This window comes from Drosophila mauritiana, chromosome 3L, assembly GCF_004382145.1.
Source record: "Drosophila mauritiana strain mau12 chromosome 3L, ASM438214v1, whole genome shotgun sequence".
In the NCBI taxonomy this organism is placed as follows: Eukaryota; Metazoa; Arthropoda; class Insecta; order Diptera; family Drosophilidae; genus Drosophila; species Drosophila mauritiana.
Genome location: NC_046669.1, coordinates 19,425,053 through 19,450,811, shown reverse-complemented (window position 1 = coordinate 19,450,811; position 25,759 = coordinate 19,425,053). Strand labels below are relative to the sequence as shown.

Sequence of the window (25,759 nt, the reverse complement as noted above, 5' to 3'; positions counted from 1 at the left end):
TCCGAAGATATACAACATGATTATTAATCTTTTATTGTTGATAAACTTTCACACACTTTAACATATACCCGGTAATATGAACATATTTGACAACATTTAGGTCTGCAGAGTTGATCTTTGATATTCGCCTAACGTAAATACCACACACAAAACAAAGCTCAATTGTTAAGTGTTAACAGTTTACGCATATTTATTTGTATGTATTGGGAACATCCAGAGAAATCAATATATAAAAAAAATATAATGTTTATATGTGAAGCCCTTAATTTCTACTGTTGAAATTTATATCTCAATTTCTGTTGACATCTCCAAGTACTATTCGAGGTCGTCGATACTTGCGTTTCCAGATGAACACTCTATAATTTTGGCTCCGTCCAGTTGTTGCTCCGAGCTCTGCCCCAAAACGATTGGCCCGTCGTTGCCCTCGGCCGCCCGATTGCCGAACTCCTGCATCTTGACGATCAGCATCGCGAATACTTGAGCTGGAAGGGAGGATTGAAGCACCTGCAGCAGACGGGCCGGCTGGCCGCACACGACGATGGCGTTCGCCAAGTGCTCCACGCCACTCTCGAAGTCTCCGCGGGCGATCAGGGTTTCGCCCAGCTGGATTTCTTGAAGGAAATATCTGCAAATATCATGGTTTAATTAGTTTGGAACAGCTGATTGGATGCACACCATTATCTTTAAGTTTATAAATTGAATTAATGTCAAACAAACGATTTACATAAATAGGTGCATATCATACTGCAGAAGTAGGTTTTTTATGAAATAGTCTATGAGTCATATGAGTCTATGAAATTCTGGACAATAAGTAACGAAATTATGCCCATACAAGGTGCTTTAAAGCCCTAAGTTTGTAAATGCTGAAACTGAATTTCTTAGCAGGAAGCCTGCTGAAAATCCCAACACTGAAATGTGCTTGGTAATCCAAGGCAGAGGCGTCTTTAGATGCCTGAAGTAATAAGCAGAGAAGAGGGTTCACACACAATGAACACGCAAGTGTAATGTGACTCCACATAACATATGTACATCGATTTGGCTGGAGAAACATATGTGGGCTTGTTTGTTTGAATGGAGGTGTACTGAATCGCCAGGCACCACTACACGTGCCACATTATATAATGCGACTCCAATGGGAGTGTCCTACCTTTCGATGGCTTCATGGTCGTTCAGATTGGGAACTCCAGACTTGGCAGTGCCGGTTTTCTTGTTGCGACGGCGACCTACAAAGTGATGAAATGCTGAGTTTCTTTCATAATTCAGTTGGGGCGCATTGGGGATTCTTACGCTCACGGACTTTCTTCTTGTACTCGGGATCGCTGCGGCGCTTCTTGTCGAAGTAGATGCAGTATCCAATAAACAGAGTTCCAGCCACTCCCGCTGCAATGCCGATTGCAGTTTTGTTCATTTCAATCATATTATTACGGAAATACTCTGTATTAACTTTGTCTTATTTTACATTCCGCATGTGCCATCGATTTACATAAAACAAAAATCGATATCGCCAACTACTGTTGTTTCATGTTTTTCACTTGTTTCGCACTAATTTGAAACGGTTGATTGGAACACTGTTTTCTTTTTAAATTTTGCTAAGGTATATTTATTTAATTTTAAGTATGAAATTTAAATGTATTTTTTTAGTTTATTCAGAAATACTGTGGGATCAAGTGTTAATACGCTAAGAAATAATCGTAATCAAACTTCATGTATTATATTTATTTAATTTGCATTATTCACTTAAAATCAAAGATAGTGTCAAAGTCTCCAAAACTAATGATTTTAATTTTTTTTTTTATTTCTTTTACTTTTATTCTGTAATTACTAAAATAAAAAACTGTTCGCATTTATGTCTTCCGTTGTGTGAAACAGCTGACGTCTTAATTCAGTTTCTTTAAATTTTAAATTTACCACTTTTTGTTGATAACTCCAGAGAAGATTTTTATTATGGCGTGATGCATGCTGAGAATTTGGTCAAAACCTATTGTCCGTTAAAATAGGTTTAAATTTTGTTTTGAAAAATAATATATGCTTAATGCGGAAAAATAAAATATATATAGAAAATGCTAATACTATGATATATAATATTCATTTCAGTAGAGACCACGGAGCCCCGCAAAGCAAAATATGGTTTGGTTTTTTTTCCCATTTTCGTTTACTTTCACTTCAGAATATGTAACTGACGCAGAACCATGATGATTCCCAAAGTTAAATTGATAAAATCCAAACTGGGAGAGTGTGGTTGTGCTAAAGAATATGGATAGGTGTATATGCCCGCATACATAAAAGCCTCTATGTTTGTATTCTGTAAATATACGTTTTCTTTATTAACTAAGTATTAGTGGCCAGCAACGAGCCCTCCTATTGAGCAATTCCTTCACTTAACCCCGGAGCACTCAAATCGACGGTAACCATGCGGAGCTTGTGGCTAAATACGTTGACCAAGCAGAGTAAGCTAATGAAAATCCTTAAGGCTCCAGCTAATCTGGAACTGACTTGGTATCCTTATAGGTCTATATAGGCTGAGTACCAAGAGGTACTCCACCAACGTTGAGCCCAAGGAGCCTGTAGTGAAAACCAAATCGATACCTGGCCCCAAATCGATTGAGCTTAAGAAGCAACTGGATTCTGTTCAGGTGAGTTTCTTCCGTCTTATCTGGGTTGTGGGGGTTATACTTTCGGCACAAGCACATTAATATATTTATTGCACTTTTCGTTCTCACATCAGACCATATGCCCACTTAGAGATAGCCCCTGGTGTCTTATTTTTCAACTATTCATTATTAATCAAAACGAATTGCTTTTTTATAGGCCACCGGAACGATACAATTCTTCGCTGACTACGAGAAGTCCATCGGAAACTACATCTACGACGTGGATGGCAACATTCTACTAGATGTCTACACCCAGATTTCCTCAGTTCCATTGGGTTACAACCACCCGAGGCTCTACAAGGTCTTCCACAATGAGCAAAACCTGAAAAGTAAGAAGTTATATCATCATATAATCATCATCATATAACTCCCATGCTGAATAATGCGATTATATCCTTGACTATTCCCAGCTTTGATTAACCGACCTGCACTTGGTGTCTTCCCTGGCAAGGAATGGCCGGAAAAACTGCACTCGGTTCTCTTGAACATAGCTCCGAAAGGACTCAATAAAATCACAACCATGATGTGTGGATCGTGCTCAAATGAAAATGCCTACAAGAGCATCTTCATATGGTGTGTACTAAAGTCTCTAGTTTTAGTCATTCTACAGCCTTTTTAAGTATTTAAGTTAATACGTGTTGGAATGCTGTAACGTGGTAATATTTCGTCTTTAGGTACCAGAACAAACTTCGTGGCAATGCACCTCTTACCGAGCAGGAGAAGAACTCCTGCATGATTAACATTCCCCCAGGAGCCCCGAAACTCAGTATTCTCTCATTCAAGGGAGCCTTCCATGGGCGAACATTGGGAGCCCTGTCCACCACACATTCGAAGTACATCCATAAGCTGGACGTTCCATCCTTCGACTGGCCCATTGCCTCGTTTCCCGAGTACCGGTATCCCCTGGACGAAAACGTGGCGCACAACAAGAAGGAGGATGAAAAGTGCCTTAGCGAAGTGCAGGATCTCATTCAGCAGTACGCCAGCAAGAATCCGGTTGCCGGAATCGTGGTTGAACCGATTCAGAGCGAAGGTGGCGACAACGAGGCATCGCCCGAGTTCTTCAGGAGCCTCCAGGCTATTTGCAAGAAGAACGGCATCGCACTTCTGATCGATGAGGTCCAAACCGGTGGAGGCAGCACTGGAAAATTCTGGGCCCACGAGCACTTCGAGTTGGAGAGTCCCCCCGATGTGGTGACCTTCAGCAAGAAGCTGCAGTTGGGTGGCTACTTCCACAACGACGACTTCATTCCGAATGAGCCGTACAGGATCTTCAACACCTGGATGGGCGATCCGGGCAAGGTACTCCTGCTCGAGGAAGTCGTGAAGGTCATCCAGGAGGAGAAGCTCCTGGCCAACGTCGACGTGGCCGGCAAGGTTCTGAAGAACGGATTGCTGAGCCTGGAGAAGGAATTCCCGCATATCTTGAACTCCACCCGCGGTCGTGGAACCTTCTTGGCAATCAACTGCACCAACACCAAGGTGCGAGATCAAATTATCGGCGCACTCAAGTTGCACGGCATTCAGACCGGTGGCTGTGGGGAAATTTCCATTAGATTCCGCCCAGCTTTGATATTCAAGGAATACCATGCCAACATCGTCCTCGATCGCTTCCGCAAGGTTCTTCAAGCTATTTAAGAAGAAAAAGATACGAAAAAGATTTAATGATTGTGCTCTGAAAATTGCAATGCGTGCAATATAAACCATATGTTACCGAAATGAATAATAAAGTGAATTTATATTATCCCTCTGTTAGCCATGGCGTTTGTTTATTGATTTCTGTTCGAGGTTGGGACACCATATGTATATGATAAAGCACCCATAATAAATTTATGATAGACCCAACAGAATATATTAGCTTCTTTAGAGAAAGAAGATAGGGTAATCTAATCGAAATGCAGATATTAGATTATATATAGATGTATAGAACTGGTTATAATGCTGCGATACAATTTTATTGTTGAGTGTTTTTCCCCTCTATATTGGAAAGTATGCTCAATGATTCCTCTACTCTGCTAGTTAGCTTTGTATAATTAAATACAAAATACGTTTTATGTTCTCACATGGGATAGTACTTACTCCATATGGTTTTCCATAAATTGTGTGACAGAAACGCTTTGTTTATGATCATTTTATTATGAAAATTTTAAAACCTCAACATGGGTGTTTTGGAACGGTCATAATAGATATTGTTTAATATTATAATTAAATATTATAAGAATTGTTTATTATTAGAAAGAAATATACATAATGGCCATACTGAAACAAAACAATTTAATTCGCAATTACTCTATACACGTTTAAATGATTATTGCTTGCTTTTCAATAGTAATTAAGTTAATGAGACTGTGGATCACACTGTAATAATCGTACTATTGATGGATCACTTTTGGCTCCTTCTATGAACTCTTCCAAGCTTAATTTCCCATCCTTGTTTCGATCCATTTGACGAAAAATCTTGTCGGTTCGTTTCTCAGGAGTACTCTCGTCCTCTGGCATTTTCATCACCGAGCCGACCATTTTATATATTGCCTAAACAAAGAAAAATACAGTAAGTGATTAGATTTATATTTTTGATTTGATCTTAGAGAACCATAAACGTACTGTAACAATTTCTAGCATTTCCTGCCGCGATATGTATCCGTTCCCATCAAGGTCGTACATTGAGAATGCCCATTTGAGTTTCTGCTCGAGTTTGCCCCGCGATGTGACACTTAGTGCACACAAGAACTCTCTAAAGTCTATAGTGCCATCGCCGTTGGCGTCGAATGTCCGGAAGACATGCTCTGCGAACTGAAAATAGAATTGCATTTAAAGTGTACATTCAAAAACCAGGGTAAGGTCAGAGCTCCTACCTTGCTGGCGTCACCATATGGGAAAAAGTTCCCATAAATCTTCTTAAACTCTTCTACTGATAAGTGCCCACTGGGGCAGTCCTTAAGAAAGCCTTTATACCATTCTTGAATCTCAGCGTCTAGATAAATATAAACAATAAAAGTGTTTGGAAGTAACAACAACTAAGTGTTAAATATTCACTTACCTGTGAACTCTGTGTTTTGCTTGAGATCCTCCAAAACTTCTGGTTTTAGTTTACTATTTTGCTTTCCCATTGTTGCAGAACAATTTCATTATACAGTTATCTTGAATGGCAATATAATATATCAAATTAACATCTATATATTTGACGATTGGGGAAAAGGGTTCATCGGGTACCGAAGCTTAAATACCCTTGCAGACAGATTCTTAATGTACAGCCAAATTAAGCAAATAGCCAATGGATATTGTTGTAAGACTATCTTGCAGTGTAAACCTTTGGACATTTATAACGAAATATAAATGCTCTGCTACGAAATATTCCATATATGTAATCAATACTTGGACTTGTTTGCCAAATGGTAAGAAGCACGCAACCATACAATCACGCATTACCAGTGAAGATATATTCCCAGTTAAAAAATTGTAGTATTATCTAAAGAAACTTTACTTTTTACTTTTTGTAAATAAGGAAACTACAGCTAAGTCCCCAAAGAATAGAATAGAATTTAACAGGCTTCTAGTATGAAAAGATGGCTAAGTAGTGTAAAATTGATTTTAAAAAATATAAGAGTATATAATACACAATATTATACCCAATTTCCCCGAAAAACAGCACTTTACTTCATATGGAAAATTTATCCAGTAATTTATCCTGGCCGTTTCGAATTGCGTCCAATCATCGTTTGCTTACAGTTTGTAAAACACGTTAAATATATTTTGTAGGCCGTCGAGACCAAGCTAAAAAAACCTCTTAAAATGAGTGAACAATGCAAATACGATAATTAAAATCATTAAACGATTCATGTTTTTAGATCTGGTGAAAAATTTTAATGTATTAATTTGAGTGACACACTGAAAATAGTTTAATGATTGCATAGTTTTATAGTAGTTTAATTTTAGTATAAGAAATATAAATTAAGTATTTATACATTTCATTACTGATTTCATCAAATACACACATATTGTAGGATATAATTGTTTATGGTGCCAACATTTTTGACAACTCCTCATCCTGCAAGCATCCTTTCAAGAACTCGTCTTGGGTTAATTGACCATCGTTATTTTCGTCCATTTTTGCAAAAATATTTTTTGCTCTTTCTTCTGCTGAATCAGCTGGACGATTAGATGAGCACGCTCCTAGCATGTCATAAATTGCCTGAGAAGACCAAAATACGTTAATTGCAGTAATTGCATTACTAAATCAATCAATCATTCGCTGAATACCCTAGTGACTAGTCACACTTCTCAGTTCCTACCTGAACAATTTTGGTCATTTCTTGTATGTCTATAACACCATTGCCATCGACATCGTACATTCGAAAGGCCCACTTTAGCTTCTCCTCCGGTGTTCCGCTTGAAGTTACATCTATTGCGAGTAAAAATTCCTGCAAAAGCAATAAGGTGCTTGTTGTAAAATTCAAGTATGCAAATCAGGAAAGATGCCTATAGGGGGAATTGTCGTCACAACACATGTGGATGCATCAATTATTTTAGTTTATTTATTATTTAAAGTACCATGCGCGAGGGGCCCACAATTGGCATAGCTATACAATAATAACACAATCTGCATTCTCATCACATCGACGATATACATGCGATCATCCCAATTGACGGAATATATACAAATGCTTGTTTTTTCTTTTTTTTTTTGAAGATATAAAAGTCTCTAGAATCAACAGTCGCAATTGAAGGACCTACGCTATGATTGGAATACCAACATTAAGTAAAACTAAATTATAGTTTTTGTGTCGACCGCAGCTTGCCATGTCCAAAGTGAACCAAATATAGTGTCGAGAGAAAAGGTGTAATTAGAGAGAATTACCTTAAAGTCAATATATCCATTTTTGTCCATATCGAATGTACGAAAAACATGGTCACAAAACTCTTCCGCATTTCCGGATGGAAAGAACATTTTATACATATCGACAAACTTAGCAGGCGTCAATCGGCCGTTGGGGCAATCTTGCTATATAGAAAAGGGAGGACGAACGGACATAATTTGAGACTTTTGCGTTGGTGTGGTAATATTTGTACTCACCTTAAATCCCTTATACCACTCTTTAATTGTGGCTTCGTCATATCTCGTATGCGTTTTTAAGAACTCCATGTCCTCTTTGGTTAAACGGTCTTTACTACTTAAGCACCCCATGATTTCACTGTTTTTAACTTTTTAGGAGCTAATTGGTTTCTATTTAGTGTTTTTCTTTGTTTAAATTGCTTTGCCTGGCCAGTACATTTGACTTAATGTTTATTTCTGGACAGAAAAACTCCAAATCAATAATTGTGCTTGTATAGCATTACGTTAACGATATGTATGAATTGTGGTACGAACAAATTGAAATTGAAATTGAACGAGCGACTCATTTATAAATTTTTCTTGATAATAATAAGCAAAAATGTACTTGACTATTAACTTGTATATTTCAAACCTGATGTGTACCGAAGGACTAATCAAATGGTTGAGGCGCATGCGCGGAAATTGTCTCTATACATGACGATTATTGGTTAACCATATTTTCTGTACACGGTAGGACTTTTTTGAAAGGGGAACAGGGTTGCCACGTTCACCTACAATCACGTTATTTATATTTGAAAATGCTATGTGCTAAAGGGTAAAATAATTTGGGTAAGAAACATAATGAACATTAATGAGCGTCACACAAGTTCTCCCAAAGGTTATTTCTCAGTGTAAAAGCCAGTTTCAGTTTATTGCAAAATAGCTTATTGCTAGCTGTTCGCTCATTATTTTGAGTTACGTATACAAGAACTCTAAAAGATTTCAGGCAAAATGTAACATTTTTAAGTCACCCTTAAGTGTTATGGAGTATTATTGTTTAGAAAATGTACAAAAAGCGATGCAGAGCTGCAAATTAAAAGGCTGAATCAGTCAATTCCCACGAAGAGCGGTTACCTCACCGCCAAAACGAACCGTCACACAAACTGCGATCACATCAGAAAAAGCGTAATGCCATTCTGGAGATAGCAAAGATCAATGGAAAGTGCAAACAATGAACAATGTTTTAGTTTCGCACAGCGACGAAACAATTACTTCGATTTGGAGAGCGATATAGACGATAAATTAAAATAGACTTGGTTCCGTTTGCTTAAATATTCTTTTATATTTTGCACCAAAAGGTAGTAGAAATATATGTGCTCCATCAATAAGTGGAGTTAGTCGTTTTTACCAAATAAAAATTAAATCATCTGCAAGGGTATATTATATTCTTCGTTTTAGAAAATCCGAATGGGTATTTAACATGATCAATTAGTATGATTGATTACTTTAAAGGTTTACACACACATTTGGAAGATATTTATTACAAGTCATATTTGTTTAATTGGCTGCTTAAGTATTGGGTTAGTCATGCATTTTAGGCTATAATTAAGCTAGGCACAAATATTATTGGTATTTATTTAATTGTACTTTTTATGTGTACTTACGTGAGTTTAATTTCCGTCGACCAAGTCAAAGCATTATTTACCTCCTCAGGCTAATATGCTGAAAATATGAAAAGTTCTGATTACTACAAATTCGGCATCTGATTTTAAGAAAATATTTTAATGGAAAATGCGGTTCTCTTTGGTTTTACCGAATCTATCAACTAAGCTTAATTGTTAATTCGAAAAGATAGAAGGAAACTACAATAAATTAAACAACGATGAAATATCGCATTTTTGAACCCGGAATTTAAAATTTTTAAATAGCAGCTCCGAAAAAATTCAACTTAAAGCTGTGCCATGAGCCAAATTCGTGCCAAGCGGAAGGTAGTAGAGTTTTGAAAATGGCTAAGGTCATGGTCAATCTGGAAGCAATTAGTTCGCTTCCTGGAGAAACCCAAAACCTCATTTTGAACACGTATTTTGGAGAAGATGTTGGGAACAAGGCTATTTTGGGATTGTGGGTCACAATCAGCGCCTGTTTCACTAGATGGCTGGTATACTTTGGGCCAGAAACGCGAGTGCGAAGCCAATGCAGTTTGAAATCGCCTTTCGCGATGAACATACGCCGAATAAATGGAATTTTTGGCACACGCATACGCCTGCGTGTCACGTGGGGAAGGCACGACCCGCGCCTCCAGTTTTTTTCCCTGCCCTTCCTCCCCAGAGTTCGTTCGGTGTTATGGCCTTTTTATTTTGCATATAATATTCACACCAAATCGGGTTAGGGGCTCCAGTGGACTCCAGCCGGGGGAGGGTGGGGGGCAGCAGGGAAAGCCTGGCACTTGGACACCAATATTCCACATCGTATACCAAACCAAGTGTGTGCGGTTCGAGCGGGTGTTTCTTTGGCGATGGCTGGGTGGTCCAACTTGCTACACACGTTCAACTCCCAGTGGGCCTCGGGTTCTCGCTTACATAAATTGGCACTATTTTTTTTTTTTTTTTTGGAGCGAGAATTCGAATGCGAAATGAAATGCATTAATATAACCGGCTCGCACTGCTCGAACCGCTCGATTTAAATAAAGTAGTTTGTTGTTTGTGTCCATATGTGCGTGCGTGTGTGCGAGTGGGCATGGCTTTGTCACATGGTCCACTTGGCCCCAACGTACAATGTCCTAGAAAAATGATTTGCTTGCTCGATTTTTATTCTCCACACAAATTCGCCCTAAATTGTTATTTTTGATATTTACATATGTACATATGTACGCAGGTGCGTATGTACATATGTACGCACATGCAGTGTATATGCACGCAAAATGGGCTAAAGTGTGTATGTAGCTCGCGATTCACACGGAATTTTCGCCGCCTCGGCGGGAGGTGGGTGCGGTTATTACCTGAACGAAAATTACACATTGATTTTAGGCACATTTCTGCTACCCGCTGGGCTAAACAAAACCACTTTTCGCAGATGCAATAAACTTATTCGACCAAAACACAATCAATACAACAAATTTAGGGGTGGCTTAAATCGAGGCGATATATATTCGAGCCTTATCGATGTGTGCTACTGGATTTCGTACTTGATGTATCGATAAGTTAGGGTGACCTTTTTCACGCCGGTTAAAATAAAATGGTTGTAAATTAATTTCGGGGCTTTTAACAAAATTATAAGCATATATTTCAACAAGAATCCCAATACGGCCAGAGTATTACTTAATTCGTAGATATAACCTATATAAATAAATTTGCGAAGTGTTTCACTTTCGTCGTTCCCGTGATAGAGTAACGGTTCCTATTTAAATAATTTAAATTCTTATTGGATTCATGATGAAAGCAAAATTTACGTGCATCTAATTGGATTCATGATGAAAGCAAAATGTACTTGCATCTTATTATGTTAGTTTTATTGCTTTTTGTTTTATTTAAATGCAATATTTTGTTAAAAGAACAAATTTAACAATTAGGGTGTTTTAATGAAATACAATCTTAAGATGTAAATGCTGCGTGGATTTCTTATGTGTACATTTATCAGCTAAAATTCATTATCTTTAGGCTTTTTCTGGAAAAAGTTAACGAGTCTTGTAACTATTTAAAATGAAGTCCGTATAAATAAGCAAATGGTTGAAATAGATCAAATTGAGCCTAAAAGATTTATTTGACTACTTAAATTTGAATCTGCTTACTAACTTTTCCATTGTTCCGTTACTTCTGATGCTGAAATGTGAAACTATTTAGTACATAGGTGTTAATAGCGTTTCGGCCAATTAAATTTGGTGTGTGAGTACGCATGCCAACCTTTGTATATAGATGCTGCTTCTCGATATAATTAGATTAAGTTTTCTAAGTGCATTTGTTTCGAGCAGCAGTTCGATCATTTAGTCTTTTTTCCTTTATATCAGTATAAACACTATAGTAAAGGTACGGTCCCTAATTTTTCATTGGACCCAATGTCCTAGTTCTAGCTGCTAGAAAATCAATGAAAATCTATGATAAAAAGTCCTTTGGAAAGATAACAGTGATATTAGTGGCTTAAGAGATAAATACAATTCAAGCGAAACATGATGTAACTCTTTAGATGCAGATTGTAATGCATTGAACCATTTAAATCGTCCTGAATTCGAAAGGTCTGAGAACGCCAGCTATTTGGGCGTCCTGAATTCCAAACATTTCTGATCAACTGCGGAAAAAGGTTATTTTTAAAAACGAAATTGAAATTTAGGTTGTGTTGCAATGTTATGCAACGTTAAAAGGTCAACGTCTATAAAAAATAAGAAGACAGTGAAATTTTTAAAGTATCTTAGTGTGATATAATAGTGTGATGATGGATTATGTTCCCTAGAGATCGAATATTGAATGTGTATCTATGTATGATAGATATATTAACATTGAAAGGACTCCGTTTCAGTAATATGGCAGACGAAGAAGATCCATGGGGTTTCGACGACGGCGGCGAGGAGGAGAAGGCGGCATCCACCCAGGCGGGCACTCCGGCTCCACCCTCGAAAGCACCGAGTGTGGCATCCGATCACAAGGCTGATAGCGTCGTGGCTGGCACTCCGGCCAACGAGGAGGCTGCTCCGGAAGAGGTTGAAGAAATCAAAGCACCGCCGCCTCCGCCAGAAGACGATGGATACAGGAAACCGGTGCAGCTCTACCGCCACTGGGTCAGGTTGGTGCTCCACTGCACTGCACCCTACTGTATCTTATGCAACCTGCACTTTTCAGGCCGAAGTTTCTGCAATACAAATACATGTACAACTACAGAACCAACTATTACGATGATGTAATTGACTATATCGACAAAAAACAAACTGGAGTGGCCCGGGAAATACCAAGACCACAGACGTGGGCGGAACGTGTCCTGCGCACACGGAATATCAGGTGGAGTAGCTAACCCGGTTTGTCTAAATATAGTAGATGTTATATTTATTTTCCACCTCAGTGGCAGTGACATTGATTCGTATGCACCGGCAAAGAGGGACAAACAACTAATCCAAACACTGGCGGCCTCGATAAGAACTTATAATTACCACACCAAGGCATATATCAACCAAAGGTATGCCAGTGTCCTTTGAATGTACCAATAGAACCGTCGGACGAACGGATGAGCACTCGTAGTTATATAAAGGGTAACCAGCCGTTGTCAAAAGATCCATACGTATGTGTATAGTCAGTCAGTAAGCGTTTGCATATCTGCGCATCTCAAAACTCTGTATCCTGAATCTGCCTTATGGAGTGGAACCTTTCAAGAAAACGAATATTGTATATTTTCTTACATGCGTAATTTCTGTTAATATATTGCCATATGTACTTATTCATATATATTAACACAACTTACCTCTCAATACATGGTATTTTTAAGGTTACTTACTTCATTTCTAGCAAAGTGAGTAAATAAAACAAACTTATTTATATTGTAAAGCTTAAAATAAAAACTGTGCAATAAATAAAACTTAATAAACATTGATGTTTTTCTTATTCAAATATGGCGGCATTTAAATATTCAAAAACTAGTGCTTAAAGAGTTCTTAAACCATGGGAATTTAAAAACCTTGTAGAAACTTAATTTCATAGCAAAGCAATCCATGGATCCAATATGAACGTAAAGTTGAAACCCACTTTGGTGGACTGACTGGTGAGTGAGTACTGCCCTCCATGAAAGAATAATGAAAATCAGAGTAGTCCAAAGTCCCCATAACGTGTCTATTTGCATAAATCACAAATGCAACCCCTAATAACACACAATAGGGTAAATTAGGCTATTGTGTGCGTTTGAATTAGTACAAGTAAATTTTAGAGTGAACCAATCCCAAACTAAATTAAATTAAAAAAGCACAAAAGAACTCAAAATATACAAAAATATACATATATAGTGATCATGAAAACTACTTTGAATATTTATGTTTTTTAATATTTTAAGTAGTTAATTTGTACTTACTGGCTCACCCTAATAAATATATCTTATATGGGAGTCACGAATTTTCTTTTTATTTTTATTTGGACTTCAACTAGAAGCACAGCACCATGAAAAAACTGAAACCGGCGACTTTTCTTATTTTACTAGCTTTTCTTTTCGAAACCGGGTGTACGGAAAATTGGTGAGTGATTCATGAGTAGATTCATGAGTGCTTTTAATTATTGAGTTTTATTTCAGTCTGAGCAACGATATTCATGCATTAATTTTGGCCAGGGGAGGCAGCAAAGGCATCAAGCTGAAAAACCTGGCTGAAGTTGGTGGCTCATCGCTTTTGGCCCGCACAATTATGACCATCAAAAATTCGACTTGCTTTCGACACATTTGGGTTTCCACAGATGACAAACGAATTGCCATCGAGGCGCAAAAGTGTGAGCATTAAATATTATAATGGTGAATCTATCTTGCAAGCTCTCAAGCACTTTAGATGGTGCCACAATACATCGACGGCCCGAGAAATTCGCCAGAGATGATACCCCATCACTTCATGCCATTTCGGAGTTCCTAGATGTTCACCGGAGTATTCAGGACTTTGCTCTATTCCAATGCACATCCGTGTTCCTGAAAACCAAGTACATTCAAGAGGCTGTTCGAAAGTTCGACTCCCACGACTGCGTTTTTGCCGCTAAGAGGTATGCTATGCTCCAAGTAAGATGTGTTATTAAGAATCCATCTATTTCAGATCACATTACCTGCGATGGAAGGTGGTCGATGGGGAATTGATGCCAGCGGAATTCGACTTGAGTGCCAGGCCAAGACGCCAAGATTGGCAGGGTGATATTGTGGAAACCGGAATGTTTTACTTCTCGAGGAGGAAACTGGTGGACAATGGGCTACTGCAGAACAATAGGTGCTCCGTTGTGGAAATCGATGCCAAGGATAGTCTGGAAATTGACTCCAGCCACGATCTGACTCTAGCCAAGTACCTCTTAAGTAGTGAAACCAAAACGGAGTTATAGAAAGAAAGTTTATGTTCATTGCTCTTGAATGGTGGTTTGATTTTGTAGTTTGGGCTTCACACTCTTTGTTGGCCAGGCTATCACGGAGGTGTAGCGACTGATTCGCTTGGTCAGGAGGCGTGGCACGAGGGCGTTGCTGGTGGGTCTCAGGACCAAGCAAGTCCTGCCAATCCGAGCGACACACAAGGAGGTTGGGCTGGGATTGGTCCGCACAAATGATGCTCCTCCCATGGATCGGCGTAATGGCGCCTTTTTGCTGGTTGCTTGATCATTTTGGTTGTCCTTGGCATCCTGGGGTGTCTCCTGAACCTGGGCCTTCTTGTTAAATATGCGCTTCATTCCATCATGATTGTGGGATCTTTCGCTGGACTTCAGCGACTTTTCCTTGGATGGGTAGAAGTTGCTGCGTCGCTGGCTTGGTTTCAAGGGGCAGCAGACACCTTGGGCTTGTTGCTGCTGCCGCTGCTGCGATTGGAACACCTGTTGGTTGTTGAAGGGTCCCAGGCAGTGGCAACAAGGATGGGGGTGCACCCTGCACTGGGAACACTGGTTGCACAACGATTGGCACGAGCAACAGGGATAAAATCCTCCGGAAATCGGAATATTCGTCTGCTGCTGGAGCGCACAAGTGGAGGTTCCGAGAACTGGGTGCATCACGTGCTGACTGATCTGACTACCTAATCCCATGGAAGGATGTGATTCCATGTTCGACACAGGACAGCAGGATGTGCCACCGTTGTAGCAGCCGTTGGCAAAACTCTCCGGCTTCAGCATGCAGCAGTTGCTTCCGTTGGCTGGACATTGATACTGATTGCCCATCTGCATTGGACAGACTTGACTCGTCCTCGACGGATAGCAATTGCTGCACGTGCAGCAGGAGCAGCTGCTCGGCGTGGCGCACAGGAACTGCTGGCCAGGATACATGACAGGAGAACCCGATGTTGCCGCCCCCGGCTGGTTCATTGGCATAAAACTGATGGTCACATATGGCGAGTTGTTGGTCGGTTGAACTCGAATGTTCGGATGTTGCTGCAGCGTCAAATGATGCTGCATATGCTGCTGCTGCTGCTGCTGCTGCTGCTGTTGCTGCTGCTGCTGCTGCTGCAGGTTCTGATGCTGCAGCAAGGACATGTGCTGTTGATGCTGCTCATTCAGTGACGGATGTCGCTGTTGTTGCTGTTGCTCCCGACTTAAATGTGAAAGTTTTTGGCGGACTTGGGCTGCAGTTTGCAGGGATAACTTGCGAGCGGCTGGTACAGCATTACCTGGGGAGGAACATAGACATAGAAGCAATCTAAAAACAGGAGTAATGAAATCATTACCTTTCTGGTTGCTATTGCTGGTGGTTGGATACTGCGGAAAGTCTTTATCAGTCTGGGATCCTGCATTAGAAATGGCGTAGGAAAGCGAGGTCTGCTGCGCCTGACACTTGGACGTTTGGTCCTCCTTCGACTGTTCCATGTCCTGTTGAATCCGATTCCTAGCCAAAGCGTCCTCGAGAACCACGAACGAAGGTCTATTCGCCAGATCTTTGTTGCAGATCTTAACGAAAGGCGGCAAAGTTTCGGTTTTCTTGATCTCCTCTATGGACTTGGCATCCTTGCTCTTCTCCAGCTTTTCAGTTGAATCATCATCGATGTCATTTGAATCCCCTTTGAGCACAGCTAAGCACTCTTTCTTGGCTTCTTTAGTGCCATTCGCCGATGGGGAGTTACTACTGTCTGCTCCGCTTTGGGGATTCTGGCACTCCTGATTAACTGAGCTAATTTCGATGAGACCATCAGTGCCCACGGTAATCATGAAACTGCATTTGGCCACCGTTTTGTCATTTGATTTGGCCGATTGCCCTGATGATTCATTCTCGCCTGGGGCCTCCATTTTCCTGAATTTTGATGTATTTTCCGGGTGGTGTGGGTTTGTATAAATGTATATCAGGCGATAAATGTGCTGTCAAGTTTGAAATGATCATCTAAACTGGTTTTCCATTACTATGTTAGTAGTAACCAAAGCGTTCTTGGTGTAAAAGATTTTAGAACCATATTAATATTAACAAGAGAAAATCATCTAAGAACTGGAAACAATATTTATTTCTTAATATAATTCTAATCTTATACCATATAGTAGAGCAGCAAGTTTGGTATCAATCAGTATGTCTCAGCTTTATGATGTCAAACATTTCTACACCTTTTGTGCTGTAACATGTACACAAAATTGTCATATCCGGGAGTTGGCCTCGCCGGGTGGTGAAGAGTTGAAGATGTTCTGCACGGAGAGCTGTGAGCACGGATGCAATGCAACCTCGTCGGGCAAGCTGATCGCCAATGGAAGCGGCGGTGGCCTACAGTCGCAGGGAAACTCGCAGCACCAGTTCACCATGTCCTATGCTCCACTGTCGACCAACGATGTGTCCTCCAAGTCCGAGGTGGAGCCACCGCGACTGGGCATGTGCCTGGTCACCGAGTGTCCAGAGGGTTTAAGGTAATTTATTTATGAATTTCCTTGGAAAGTAATTTGATTCCTAATCCCTTGCTCTCCAGCATTGACTGCAATGTGCCACTGCCGAATTCTTTCAATTTGGATGAGTACAAGAATCACATGATCTGCTCGAGCTGTACCCAGTTCAGTGGTGGCTTGGATAGGTTTGGCCAGCCAGGTACAGCCGCTCCAAGTGCCAGTCCTAGTGCCAATCCATATCCAACTGCGATGCCCAATCCCATCCAGGCCTCTCCTTGCAGCTTTCATGGCCAGAGTTCTTCAGCCGGAGGACCCTGCGCTGGATGCGATTCGCAGCCAAAGCCATCAAGATGCTATCAACAGGAATCATCGTTGGCTCAAGGAGCCCCAGCGATGCCGCAGATCTTTTGCCTGGCACCACCCAGTTCCCATGGTGGCGTAAATCAGCCCGTTTACTTGTGCAGCCTGATTCCAGTGCCGCCATCGTGGAATCTGGTGCCGATGGCCCAACCGCAGCACTTGCCGCATCAGCAGCTGCTGGCGAATCCCGCACAGGACTCGCAGCTGCCGCTGCAGCAATTGGTGCAGTACGACCTGTCCTTCAACCGCCTGCTGTCCGAATTGCGCAAGGAACGGGAGAGGTCCTGTTGTGAGCTGCAGATGCCCCAGCCTCTGGCCTTCCAGCTGTATGCGCCCACGGTTAGGTTTCTAGATCAGCCAGATGCCAGTTCGGCGAAGAGAGAGCCTCATTGTCCGCCGGCAGCTCCTTGTGCTCCTCCAGCTGCACCACCACAACCACCATCCTTGTCTCCAACCCCACCAGCCACATCTGCCTCCGCCGCCGGGCTGCCCAGAGCTCGTTCGGCCAGCCCGAAGCGCAGTCGTTCGTGTCTCCGGAACAAGGATCTCTGGGACAGTGGCGCATCCGCACCAGGTCCTTCCCCCTACTCCTCGCCCGCCCAGCATGCGACCGGAAATGTGTGCATGAAGTGCGGAAACTGCTGGCACTGTCCGCGCTGCAACTGCTCCAACTGCTTCTGGCATCCCGGCCTGGTGCGAGCTCCTCCAAGAGATGGTCGCTAGGGAAGGGATAGAGCTGCAGAAGAAGAGCCACTCCTACACTGTAAAAGAAGAAAGTGTAATAAAAAGTGTAATCTGCTCCTATTTCTTAATTGAAATTTACAAATATTTAAAGATTTCATTCTTACACCTTCAATAGTGAGAATATTTATTCTTGTAAAATGAGGAGAGAGGCACTTTTAAGGTGCTTTTTTTCGTTTATTAGTTTGTAATATTTAAAACCTACTTATAAATATTTTATGATACAAAAAAAAAGCACCTATGACTTATATCACAAGTAATATTCGTTCAACAAAGAATTGTTATTGAAAGTAATTATCGATCAGCCTGCATGTTCATAAAGCTAGCCGCGTAGTTGGACATGACCGAGGTTATTCCGAAGTGGTCGTTTCTGGGCTCGAGGGGTTGGGATTGCGGATTCCGGTGGCCGGGCAAGATCAGCGAGGCTGGCGGCAAGGGAGTCCTCATTTGGCGATGATACGGACCCGATCTACGCTCGCAAATCCTTGTGCGACAACGCCTAACTTTCTGGACAGAGGGACTAACCTCGGTGCAGGTCCTGCTGCTGGATTGGCAAAATGGAGGTGGCGGAAGGAGAAATCTTTGCGGCAGCTCAACTGCCGTGGTATGCGACTCGGGTGCTTGGTTCTGCTGCTCATGGTAGGCTTGGATGCGCTGTTGATACGCCACTGATTCCTGGTAGGCAGTCGAGTATATGTAGGATGGATCGTACAGGAAGGCCTGTTGCTGCATCATGTAGGTCTCCGGGCTCATAGGAGCATCTTGATGCACAAAGTGCTGTTGCTGCTGCTGCGGCGGTTGTGCTTCTGGTTGCTGTTGTATCAGCAAATGTTGCCGCTGCAAATGCCGCTGCTGCTGTTGGAGTTGCCCCTGTTGGAGTTGCTGCTGCTGGTGCCAGGACCAGGCCAGAGACTTCTCCTCCAGCTGGCGCTGCTGGTCAGCCATCCTCAGCTCGATAGTTTTCATATCGGATCTCAGTTGGCGCTGCAGTTGCTCCCCGTCCAGCTTGAGCTTCTCCTCCACTTTCTTGAACTGCTCCATTTTGAGCTGGAACAATCGCTTCTCCTCCGCATGCTGTCGCTCGCAGATCAGACGCTCATCCAAGACCTTCTTCATGGACTTGCTCAGGTGATGCAGTTGATTCCTCTCACGGTTCTTGATCCGCTGATACAAGCCTCTCAACTGCTGCAGATTTTCCTTGCCTGCTTGCTGCTGTTGCTGGAAAATCGCTTCGTGTTGCTGCTGACTGGCCGGCAGCTTGAATTGATGTTGCAGGTATGCAGGTTGATTCTGGATGTGCAGCTGCTGCTTGTGGAATAGCTGATTTTGATTGGTGTAGTTATCAGCGTTTTGGGGATTCCATTGGAAGGATGCCTCGTGGGCGGCAGAAGCCTCAATAGTCGGATGTGGCCCGAGATTTTGATTCATTCGATCGGCGGCGTTATTGTTGCAAGTGATGGATGGGTGATACGCATCCTCGTTGCACACACTCGGTTGCACAATGTGGTGAATTAACTGCTGACGCAGTGCCGTTTGTCCGAAATCTTCAGGGGATTCCGATCTTACGGGAGCCAGGTCTTGCACAGGAACTTCAGCAGCCTCGTGGATTAACTGGTTCTGTGTGGAAGAGTAAAAGAAGCCGATGGCCTGTGGTTGCTCAGGTGACTCAAGCTCCACTTCTGGTGGTGGTTCAATCTGTTCAGGACTCACTAATTCCTGGGTATGCGGCACTTCCTCCTCCTCCTCCTCCACCACCACCTCCTCTTCCATTTCCTCGTCCACCTCCTCGTCCAATTCCTCCTTCACTATCGTCAGGCACTCCACGTTACAGCAGCCCACTTCGGTTTCCGGCTCCCCTTTCGAATCTGGATTGTGAGAGAAAAAGTAGGGATAGTGCGGGCGTTTGGAGTTGCTAGTTCTTATCACACTTTCACGATGGCTCTGCAGGATTTTGCGGCTTATCTTTTCCGAATCCGAGTCAGACTCGACTTCCTTCTTCACAAAGTCGTACAGCTTAATGTTCATTTCATCATTATCGCATAGTTGACCCTGCTCCCCAGTTTCTGTTTCCAGGTCGGGCATGCTAAGGGGTAACTCCCTTGGACTTTGGGACACTTCGGGTGGCTCATCAATGCTTTCTTCCTGCTTAATGTCCATGGTTTCGGAATCAATGTCGGCTTCTTTGGATCTCGGATAACATGCCTCCTTCATTTTCTTAGCCACGTAGCGAGGACGACCCGAACCCACCGGATATTTCAGCATTCGGAGATGGTACTCCCGATTCTTGGCGTATCTAGTCAGTGTCCTAGTGCGCTGCTGAAGTTCGCTGCGCGCGAGTTCTTTGGGTATGAAAAGCAGTTCGTTGGAGAAAGCAATCTCTCTGCGCTTCTTTGTTTCAGCACTGAAATTCAATAAAATTACCATAAAAAATAATATTTATAGACCATATTCCATGGGGGCTTACATGGATAGCGAGTGCCTTTGTTCGAGGACAAGAGGTCGGGTTGTATCGTCCTTTGCTGGACTGTTAAAATCTTCGTGCTTATGCTTTAGATCCTTGGGTTCTGCGGTATCCGAACTATCGACTTCTTCTTTGTTGGTATCTTCTGGATTATTAACTTCGCTTTCAGTTTTCTCTTCATCAGCACGAGTACTGAGTAGGTTTTCTAGATTTCTGTATATAAATTAAGTACATTAGTGATAGTAGTAGATGATAGTTTAGTTAGTAACCTTACCCGTCGATTGCCTGGCGCTCACTCATAGGTTGAGGCTCGGACTCGGACAGCAACTCGGATTCTGATTCGGACACGACCATGTCGTGCTGAGAACTGCCAGCAAGCACCTTTCCCTTTCCTTTAATGTAATTGAAAATTGTATACGAAAGCGTAGTTATTGTTTGCCTGCGGTATAGAATGGCTGCTTTGGACTTTCCGATTGCGCGGAGTTGGTGGCTTTAATTGACTTTCGACAAAACTTGTTCACTGTAAATAGAAAATTGAGGAGTAATATTAGTAGGTTGGCATGGGGTGGGCAGAATGATTAAACAAAAAGTTTAGCGCAGTTAAAATAAACCAAAAAAAATATATCAAAATTGAGATACAAATATTGTGTATTGTACAAAAATGATTATTAAATTGTAATAAAATTTAAATTTGGCTAAGCTTTATAAAACTTAATATGAAACCTAGGACCAGAAAATTTCTTGCCGTGCTCGCTTACTCTTTCACTTTCTTGTGTTTGAAAGTGAATCAAATTTCCCGATACCACAGCCCATCATAATTTAAATCCATTTGTAAACAGGAACCGAGCTAATCAACAAACAAATAAATCTCCATTTGTGGCTGACCCTCCTCCGCAGGATTTCGAGCTGATATCGAGTTTCGTGCGTGGGGCTCCTCGATGTCGCGACGAAATCCAATCCAATCGAATCCAATTCAATGCCGGAGGATAGCCGAACCGTGCGAATGTTGCGTTGCACATCCGAAATGTGAATGAATGCAAATGAAATTTGCTAATAATAATACGACAATTACATGGCCCGCGGGCGATAAAAAAATGCCAGACCCACAAGCTCCCGAGCGGCAATTATGGGGCATACACCGCCGGCTTGCCCAATAGATTTCACTGGGCAGATATGGCCACTGGCCACCTATCAACCCATCCACCTGTCCAGCTGAACGGAACCCACCCCGTTTGTGGCGCTGGCCGGCATAACCTGGGTCAACCTGGACGAACTGAGTACACTAAGGACACGTCAGCGGCGGCCAGGTGGATGTGACGTGGCCACATTCAATTCCCTCACTTATAATTGGAATGTTAACTCTATTTTTCCACACGAGTCAGCCAGTTTCTAATTCCAGTGCATGGCGAACGGATAAATTCTTGGCTAATAATGTTCTATGCACTTTTTTCCAGGGCTTTGTATTAGTTTTGTGAATACTTACGATTATTTTGGGGAACTTATTCTTCCTGTTCAATATTTCTCACGGTTTATTTGATCTTTTACCAAATTAAAATTTGTGGAGTTTTTTTGCTGTCTAAATTGGATGAATTGCATAATACTTTTTCAATACTTTTTAAAGCCCTCATTTTTATTAGCCAACACTTAAAAATGTAATAAGGATAACAGAATTTTTAAAATTGTATTTAAATATATTTTAGTATTTAATTGCTTTTATAGCAATTTTACTCATATAATTAGCAAAGTCAATAGGAAATATGAGTCATTAAGTATTATTGATGAGCATCTGAACATTTCACTTTACTTGCAATTTTATTGAACAGGTAGAAGGTAGAAGGTAGAATAATTGCAGCATCAAATCAAGAAAATGTTTTGAATTTCTAATTCAAATGTACGCGCCTAGCTGTGAACTAGTTTTACTGCTAGTTCCAATTACTAGTTCATTCGATTAGTATATACGGAGCTATCGCCGTTTGGCATTTTTTAGTGCATTGCGGGCAGTAGAAAAGAAAACATAAATAAGCGGATAAAAATATATCTAAATTTTGCATCAGAATGGATAAACTAACGACAATTAGTGCCACGCTTTTCATGGCAGCCGATGTCTTTGCGATTGTGAGTCTGGCGCTGCCGGATTGGATCATCACGGAGTCCGGAACAGGTAAACATGGCAAACAAGGAAGTGCCAGATGAATCTCAAATCTCTGGATATTTGTAGGTGACATCCGATTGGGACTGATGTGGACCTGCATGACGCTATATAACCGACCGCAGGTGTGCTATACGCCCGAGCTGCAGCCGGAGTGGCTAATTGCACTGATCTGCATCTTTGTGGGCTGCATCTGCGTGACCACCACCGTCATTCTGCTGGCGTCGTCCTCCTGCAACCGGAATGTGATTCCGTACGCGCGCTGGGTGGGATTCACGGCCATGGTGCTCTTCTGCATGGCGGCCGTTGTCTTCCCGCTGGGATTTCACGTAGAGGAGATCGGCGGTCAGGCCTACCAGCTGCCCAACACATTCAAGATTGGCATCTCCTACATCATGTTCGTCCTGGCCCTGTGGATCACCGTCGTGTCCGAGCTCTTTGCCGGCAAGGTCTGCCTGCCGCACTTCTAGAGACGTGACCACGGCATCGCTAGATTCCTCATTTCATTTGCAGTTTGCTCTGTGATTTGTTACACCTTTTGTTTTTCCCTAATTGTTTTAGCTCTCAATTGGTAGGGTGCACTTATAGTTAACATATTCAAATTAGGTTAAATAAGCTGGAAACTCGAATATGAGCTACACGAATCTCCCATGCACTTGGCACATTTTAAAAATTATTTACTTTAAAACCTAATTTTATCCTAATCCTTAGTTGATAAATGTTTAGTAAGCCAGACTTGATCATATCTAAGGAATAAGCGTAGCCCTAAGACCATTTAGTTAGTACAATTTTGTTATACGAATACACATTTTGTATTTAAACTGAGAAAAACGTGTATTTTTGTGTGCTTAAGGCACATCCGGTGTGCCAATCTTCAAGTCTTAAGCTCAAATTCCACTCACAATCTTTCAAAATAAAAGTGTTTTTCACAAATTGTTGAATTGTGTGCTGATTCCTTCGTTAATGTGCATCTGCTCACGAAAAACACATGGACTTGCACAACAATTTCACGACCTATGTCAATGGTTTTTATGTTTTATTGTTTAGACGGTTTAAAAATCCATGCGTAAATGAACTTGCGTTTAATTCGCGATTAATTAAGAATACGATTATAACTTTCCAGGCTTTTCATTAGCACAACTTATTTAACATTGAACACATTTAGTATTGAAACTTCAAAAAACAATATAGATACGAATATTCTCGCGAGGAGCTCCGCCACTTGGAAGGTCGCGACAGCAACTGAAGCAATGAAGCCACATTGGAGTAGGGATCTCGGCGGAGTCCCGAGGTCTGCGCATGCGTCGTGTGTATACATACGAGTGTAGCCATGGCCATGGGGCTACTCGCGATCCCGAGAATGCTGAGCCAGCTCCTTCGATCCAATTCTAACGAGGGCTGCCAGAGACGAAACACTGCTGACCCAGCACAGAAGACTGTCTACGCTTTGCTTACAAGATTTGTTTGCAATCCGAGCCGCCGAAGCACTTTACAAATTCCTTCACAGCAGACGACCATATAAACAAACTCCCCCAACCCTTCAATTACAACACGATAGGCGCTCAAGATCGGATTTTAAGTCATTCAACACCATGGTATCATAAGAAGTGATTCCTCTGAAAATTACTGCTTGTCGAGTTGTAATTTCCATGCCATGCTAATGTTTATATTATATATATTTCAAGTTATAATCCTGTCATAAGCGTTAATCGTCGAAGAGAAAACACGGCATTTTTGAATACATAATAATATTTTATTGATTTCCTTTATTTATCATTTAATCAAAATCAATTAAATTGTCTGATAATATCAAATATTGTTCAATGAATCTACTGCAGCGTGTTTGGTGTGCCAACAAACATCTCGTTCATTTATTCCAGCGCAGATACTTCGAAATCAGTTTCGAATCTTGAGAGTTCGGTTGATGGTATCGCATCTAAGCAGGTGAGTTTTCATCGGAGGTATTGTATCGAGTGGTTGGTTTGTTGGGATGCGATAGGTACACAAGATGTATCTTATAGAGTAGTGCGCTTTGGTGGCTTTCTCTTACTTAGTTATGTACATAAATATATCAAAAGATGATGTAGTGAATAGTTTAGTAGTAGTAAAAAACATCCGAGTAAAAAAATATATAGAGCTTTAATTGATTCTCCCTACAGAATTTAACTAGTGTCGTTTGATCAAATCGATTAGTTTAAACGAACTGATTTATTTAGTGTATGCTCTTCGCAGTGGAGAGGGAAACATATCTTGAGAACGAAAACGAGCAGATACTAGATATTAGATAGTAGATATGTTTTTGGATTGTGGCGGGGCTGTTGAATTTGCATTTCATTGTCTATCGTAATTTAATTCGAATCGCATATAAATATAAATATTCGCTGTTTAAGTGATGGCTTCGCATAAGATTAGCTAACAAATCGTACGAAATAGTCAATAACAATTTAACACTACCAACTAACTAAAAACAAATTGTTGCTAACAACACTCAACTGCGCGTGTTGAGCAACGTACTTTAAATGCCTGCGATTGCAATCCATTACAACTAAATGATAAGCTCAAAGAATAAATAAGAAGATGCTTCTAAGTGACTTTTGGCCTAGGCTACGTGTACATGTTCATAAATATCCATTAAATAGATTAAATAGTATCAACAGCAACTGGGTGACGATCGGTGATCTACAACTTCCCATCGAAAGGTGTCTTTACAAAGTAGGTGACTAGATTGCCCTTGCCCTTCACATAAGTCAGGCCTCGGCACTCGCACTCGTAGCCGGCGGTCATCAAAATCTTGGCCGTGTTTTCCGTCGTCTGGGGAGGAGAAATGGAGTTGGTTATACCAGATATCAGATGGCACTACTTAATATGAACTAATTAGCATGCAACTCAGAACTTAAACAAACATAAATGGACATGGAACACAAGCGGTCTGATTTCTCGGTTTTTTGTTAAAGTTGCCCTGTAAACTGATATGTTATCATCCAGAAGATGAGACTAGCTTCAATGGGTTTCTCTGTCCCATATAAATCTCTATTAACTATTAATCCGTTCAAGAAGTGTTAACTAACACTTGAAAATGAGGGAATATTATAA

General features: G+C 41.4%; 11 protein-coding genes across 15 annotated transcripts in view; 5 read left to right on the top strand and 6 right to left on the bottom strand.

Moving 5' to 3' along the window:
• Nucleotides 1–162: 162 nt before the first annotated feature.
• LOC117140284 (mitochondrial import receptor subunit TOM20 homolog) lies at nucleotides 163–1,494 on the bottom strand. Its single transcript, XM_033303115.1, has 3 exons — nucleotides 1,288–1,494; nucleotides 1,148–1,223; nucleotides 163–625 (listed from the first exon to the last, which is right to left on the bottom strand). The coding sequence occupies exons 1-3, from the start codon at nucleotides 1,415–1,417 to the stop codon at nucleotides 316–318; spliced, it is 516 nt and encodes a 171-aa protein (XP_033159006.1). The 5' UTR covers nucleotides 1,418–1,494; the 3' UTR covers nucleotides 163–315.
• An 828-nt stretch (nucleotides 1,495–2,322) lies between these two features.
• Nucleotides 2,323–4,406, top strand: LOC117141165 (4-aminobutyrate aminotransferase, mitochondrial). Its single transcript, XM_033304502.1, has 5 exons — nucleotides 2,323–2,447; nucleotides 2,509–2,633; nucleotides 2,809–2,980; nucleotides 3,062–3,224; nucleotides 3,326–4,406. The coding sequence occupies exons 1-5, from the start codon at nucleotides 2,411–2,413 to the stop codon at nucleotides 4,287–4,289; spliced, it is 1,461 nt and encodes a 486-aa protein (XP_033160393.1). The 5' UTR covers nucleotides 2,323–2,410; the 3' UTR covers nucleotides 4,290–4,406.
• A 500-nt stretch (nucleotides 4,407–4,906) lies between these two features.
• On the bottom strand, nucleotides 4,907–10,497 carry LOC117140581 (neurocalcin homolog). Its single transcript, XM_033303586.1, has 6 exons — nucleotides 10,463–10,497; nucleotides 9,129–9,186; nucleotides 5,692–5,791; nucleotides 5,507–5,625; nucleotides 5,256–5,444; nucleotides 4,907–5,183 (listed from the first exon to the last, which is right to left on the bottom strand). The coding sequence occupies exons 3-6, from the start codon at nucleotides 5,759–5,761 to the stop codon at nucleotides 4,989–4,991; spliced, it is 573 nt and encodes a 190-aa protein (XP_033159477.1). The 5' UTR covers nucleotides 5,762–5,791; nucleotides 9,129–9,186; nucleotides 10,463–10,497; the 3' UTR covers nucleotides 4,907–4,988.
• LOC117140583 (neuronal calcium sensor 2) lies at nucleotides 6,550–10,495 on the bottom strand. Of its 2 annotated transcripts, XM_033303587.1 has the most exons (6): nucleotides 10,463–10,495; nucleotides 9,129–9,186; nucleotides 7,726–8,292; nucleotides 7,510–7,653; nucleotides 6,944–7,072; nucleotides 6,550–6,843 (listed from the first exon to the last, which is right to left on the bottom strand). In XM_033303587.1, exons 3-6 carry the CDS (start codon nucleotides 7,834–7,836, stop codon nucleotides 6,667–6,669), a joined length of 561 nt encoding a protein of 186 aa, XP_033159478.1. In that variant the 5' UTR covers nucleotides 7,837–8,292; nucleotides 9,129–9,186; nucleotides 10,463–10,495; the 3' UTR covers nucleotides 6,550–6,666. The 2 variants fall into 2 exon arrangements, with proteins under 2 accessions (XP_033159478.1, XP_033159479.1); XM_033303588.1 differs by lacking the exons at nucleotides 7,510–7,653; nucleotides 7,726–8,292.
• A 923-nt stretch (nucleotides 10,498–11,420) lies between the features above and the next one.
• LOC117140229 (flightin) lies at nucleotides 11,421–13,003 on the top strand. Its single transcript, XM_033303028.1, has 4 exons — nucleotides 11,421–11,486; nucleotides 11,974–12,237; nucleotides 12,294–12,449; nucleotides 12,511–13,003. Exons 2-4 carry the CDS (start codon nucleotides 11,978–11,980, stop codon nucleotides 12,641–12,643), a joined length of 549 nt encoding a protein of 182 aa, XP_033158919.1. The 5' UTR covers nucleotides 11,421–11,486; nucleotides 11,974–11,977; the 3' UTR covers nucleotides 12,644–13,003.
• A 579-nt stretch (nucleotides 13,004–13,582) lies between these two features.
• LOC117141502 (J domain-containing protein DDB_G0295729) lies at nucleotides 13,583–16,440 on the bottom strand. 2 transcript variants are annotated; one of them, XR_004459488.1, is made up of 3 exons: nucleotides 15,824–16,440; nucleotides 14,235–15,766; nucleotides 13,583–14,179 (listed from the first exon to the last, which is right to left on the bottom strand). XR_004459488.1 is itself a non-coding variant. In XM_033304988.1 (2 exons), the coding sequence occupies exons 1-2, from the start codon at nucleotides 16,377–16,379 to the stop codon at nucleotides 14,517–14,519; spliced, it is 1,806 nt and encodes a 601-aa protein (XP_033160879.1). In that variant the 5' UTR covers nucleotides 16,380–16,440; the 3' UTR covers nucleotides 13,583–14,516. The 2 variants fall into 2 exon arrangements, 1 of the variants encoding a protein (XP_033160879.1); XM_033304988.1 differs by having other exon boundaries at nucleotides 13,583–15,766.
• Nucleotides 13,586–14,501, top strand: LOC117141503 (N-acylneuraminate cytidylyltransferase A). Its single transcript, XM_033304989.1, has 4 exons — nucleotides 13,586–13,666; nucleotides 13,723–13,913; nucleotides 13,970–14,174; nucleotides 14,225–14,501. The coding sequence occupies exons 1-4, from the start codon at nucleotides 13,593–13,595 to the stop codon at nucleotides 14,499–14,501; spliced, it is 747 nt and encodes a 248-aa protein (XP_033160880.1). The 5' UTR covers nucleotides 13,586–13,592.
• A 225-nt stretch (nucleotides 16,441–16,665) lies between the features above and the next one.
• LOC117140227 (uncharacterized protein C6orf132) lies at nucleotides 16,666–18,112 on the top strand. The gene is made up of 2 exons (XM_033303026.1): nucleotides 16,666–16,979; nucleotides 17,039–18,112. The coding sequence occupies exons 1-2, from the start codon at nucleotides 16,759–16,761 to the stop codon at nucleotides 18,036–18,038; spliced, it is 1,221 nt and encodes a 406-aa protein (XP_033158917.1). The 5' UTR covers nucleotides 16,666–16,758; the 3' UTR covers nucleotides 18,039–18,112.
• A 188-nt stretch (nucleotides 18,113–18,300) lies between these two features.
• On the bottom strand, nucleotides 18,301–20,882 carry LOC117140231 (putative mediator of RNA polymerase II transcription subunit 12). The gene is made up of 3 exons (XM_033303030.1): nucleotides 20,792–20,882; nucleotides 20,521–20,730; nucleotides 18,301–20,457 (listed from the first exon to the last, which is right to left on the bottom strand). The coding sequence occupies exons 1-3, from the start codon at nucleotides 20,869–20,871 to the stop codon at nucleotides 18,351–18,353; spliced, it is 2,397 nt and encodes a 798-aa protein (XP_033158921.1). The 5' UTR covers nucleotides 20,872–20,882; the 3' UTR covers nucleotides 18,301–18,350.
• Nucleotides 20,883–22,503: 1,621 nt separating this feature from the next.
• On the top strand, nucleotides 22,504–23,497 carry LOC117141451 (uncharacterized protein C16orf52 homolog A). The gene is made up of 2 exons (XM_033304904.1): nucleotides 22,504–22,678; nucleotides 22,736–23,497. Exons 1-2 carry the CDS (start codon nucleotides 22,573–22,575, stop codon nucleotides 23,134–23,136), a joined length of 507 nt encoding a protein of 168 aa, XP_033160795.1. The 5' UTR covers nucleotides 22,504–22,572; the 3' UTR covers nucleotides 23,137–23,497.
• Nucleotides 23,498–24,786: 1,289 nt separating this feature from the next.
• Nucleotides 24,787–25,759, bottom strand: part of LOC117140687 (adenylate cyclase type 2) — a 37,765-nt gene continuing 36,792 nt past the window's right edge. For all 3 annotated transcript variants that reach the window (XM_033303742.1, XM_033303744.1, XM_033303743.1), the window contains one exon: nucleotides 24,787–25,477. In XM_033303742.1, the coding sequence (XP_033159633.1) occupies nucleotides 25,346–25,477 (132 nt within the window). In that variant the 3' untranslated portion in view covers nucleotides 24,787–25,345. The remainder of the gene's footprint in view (nucleotides 25,478–25,759) is intronic.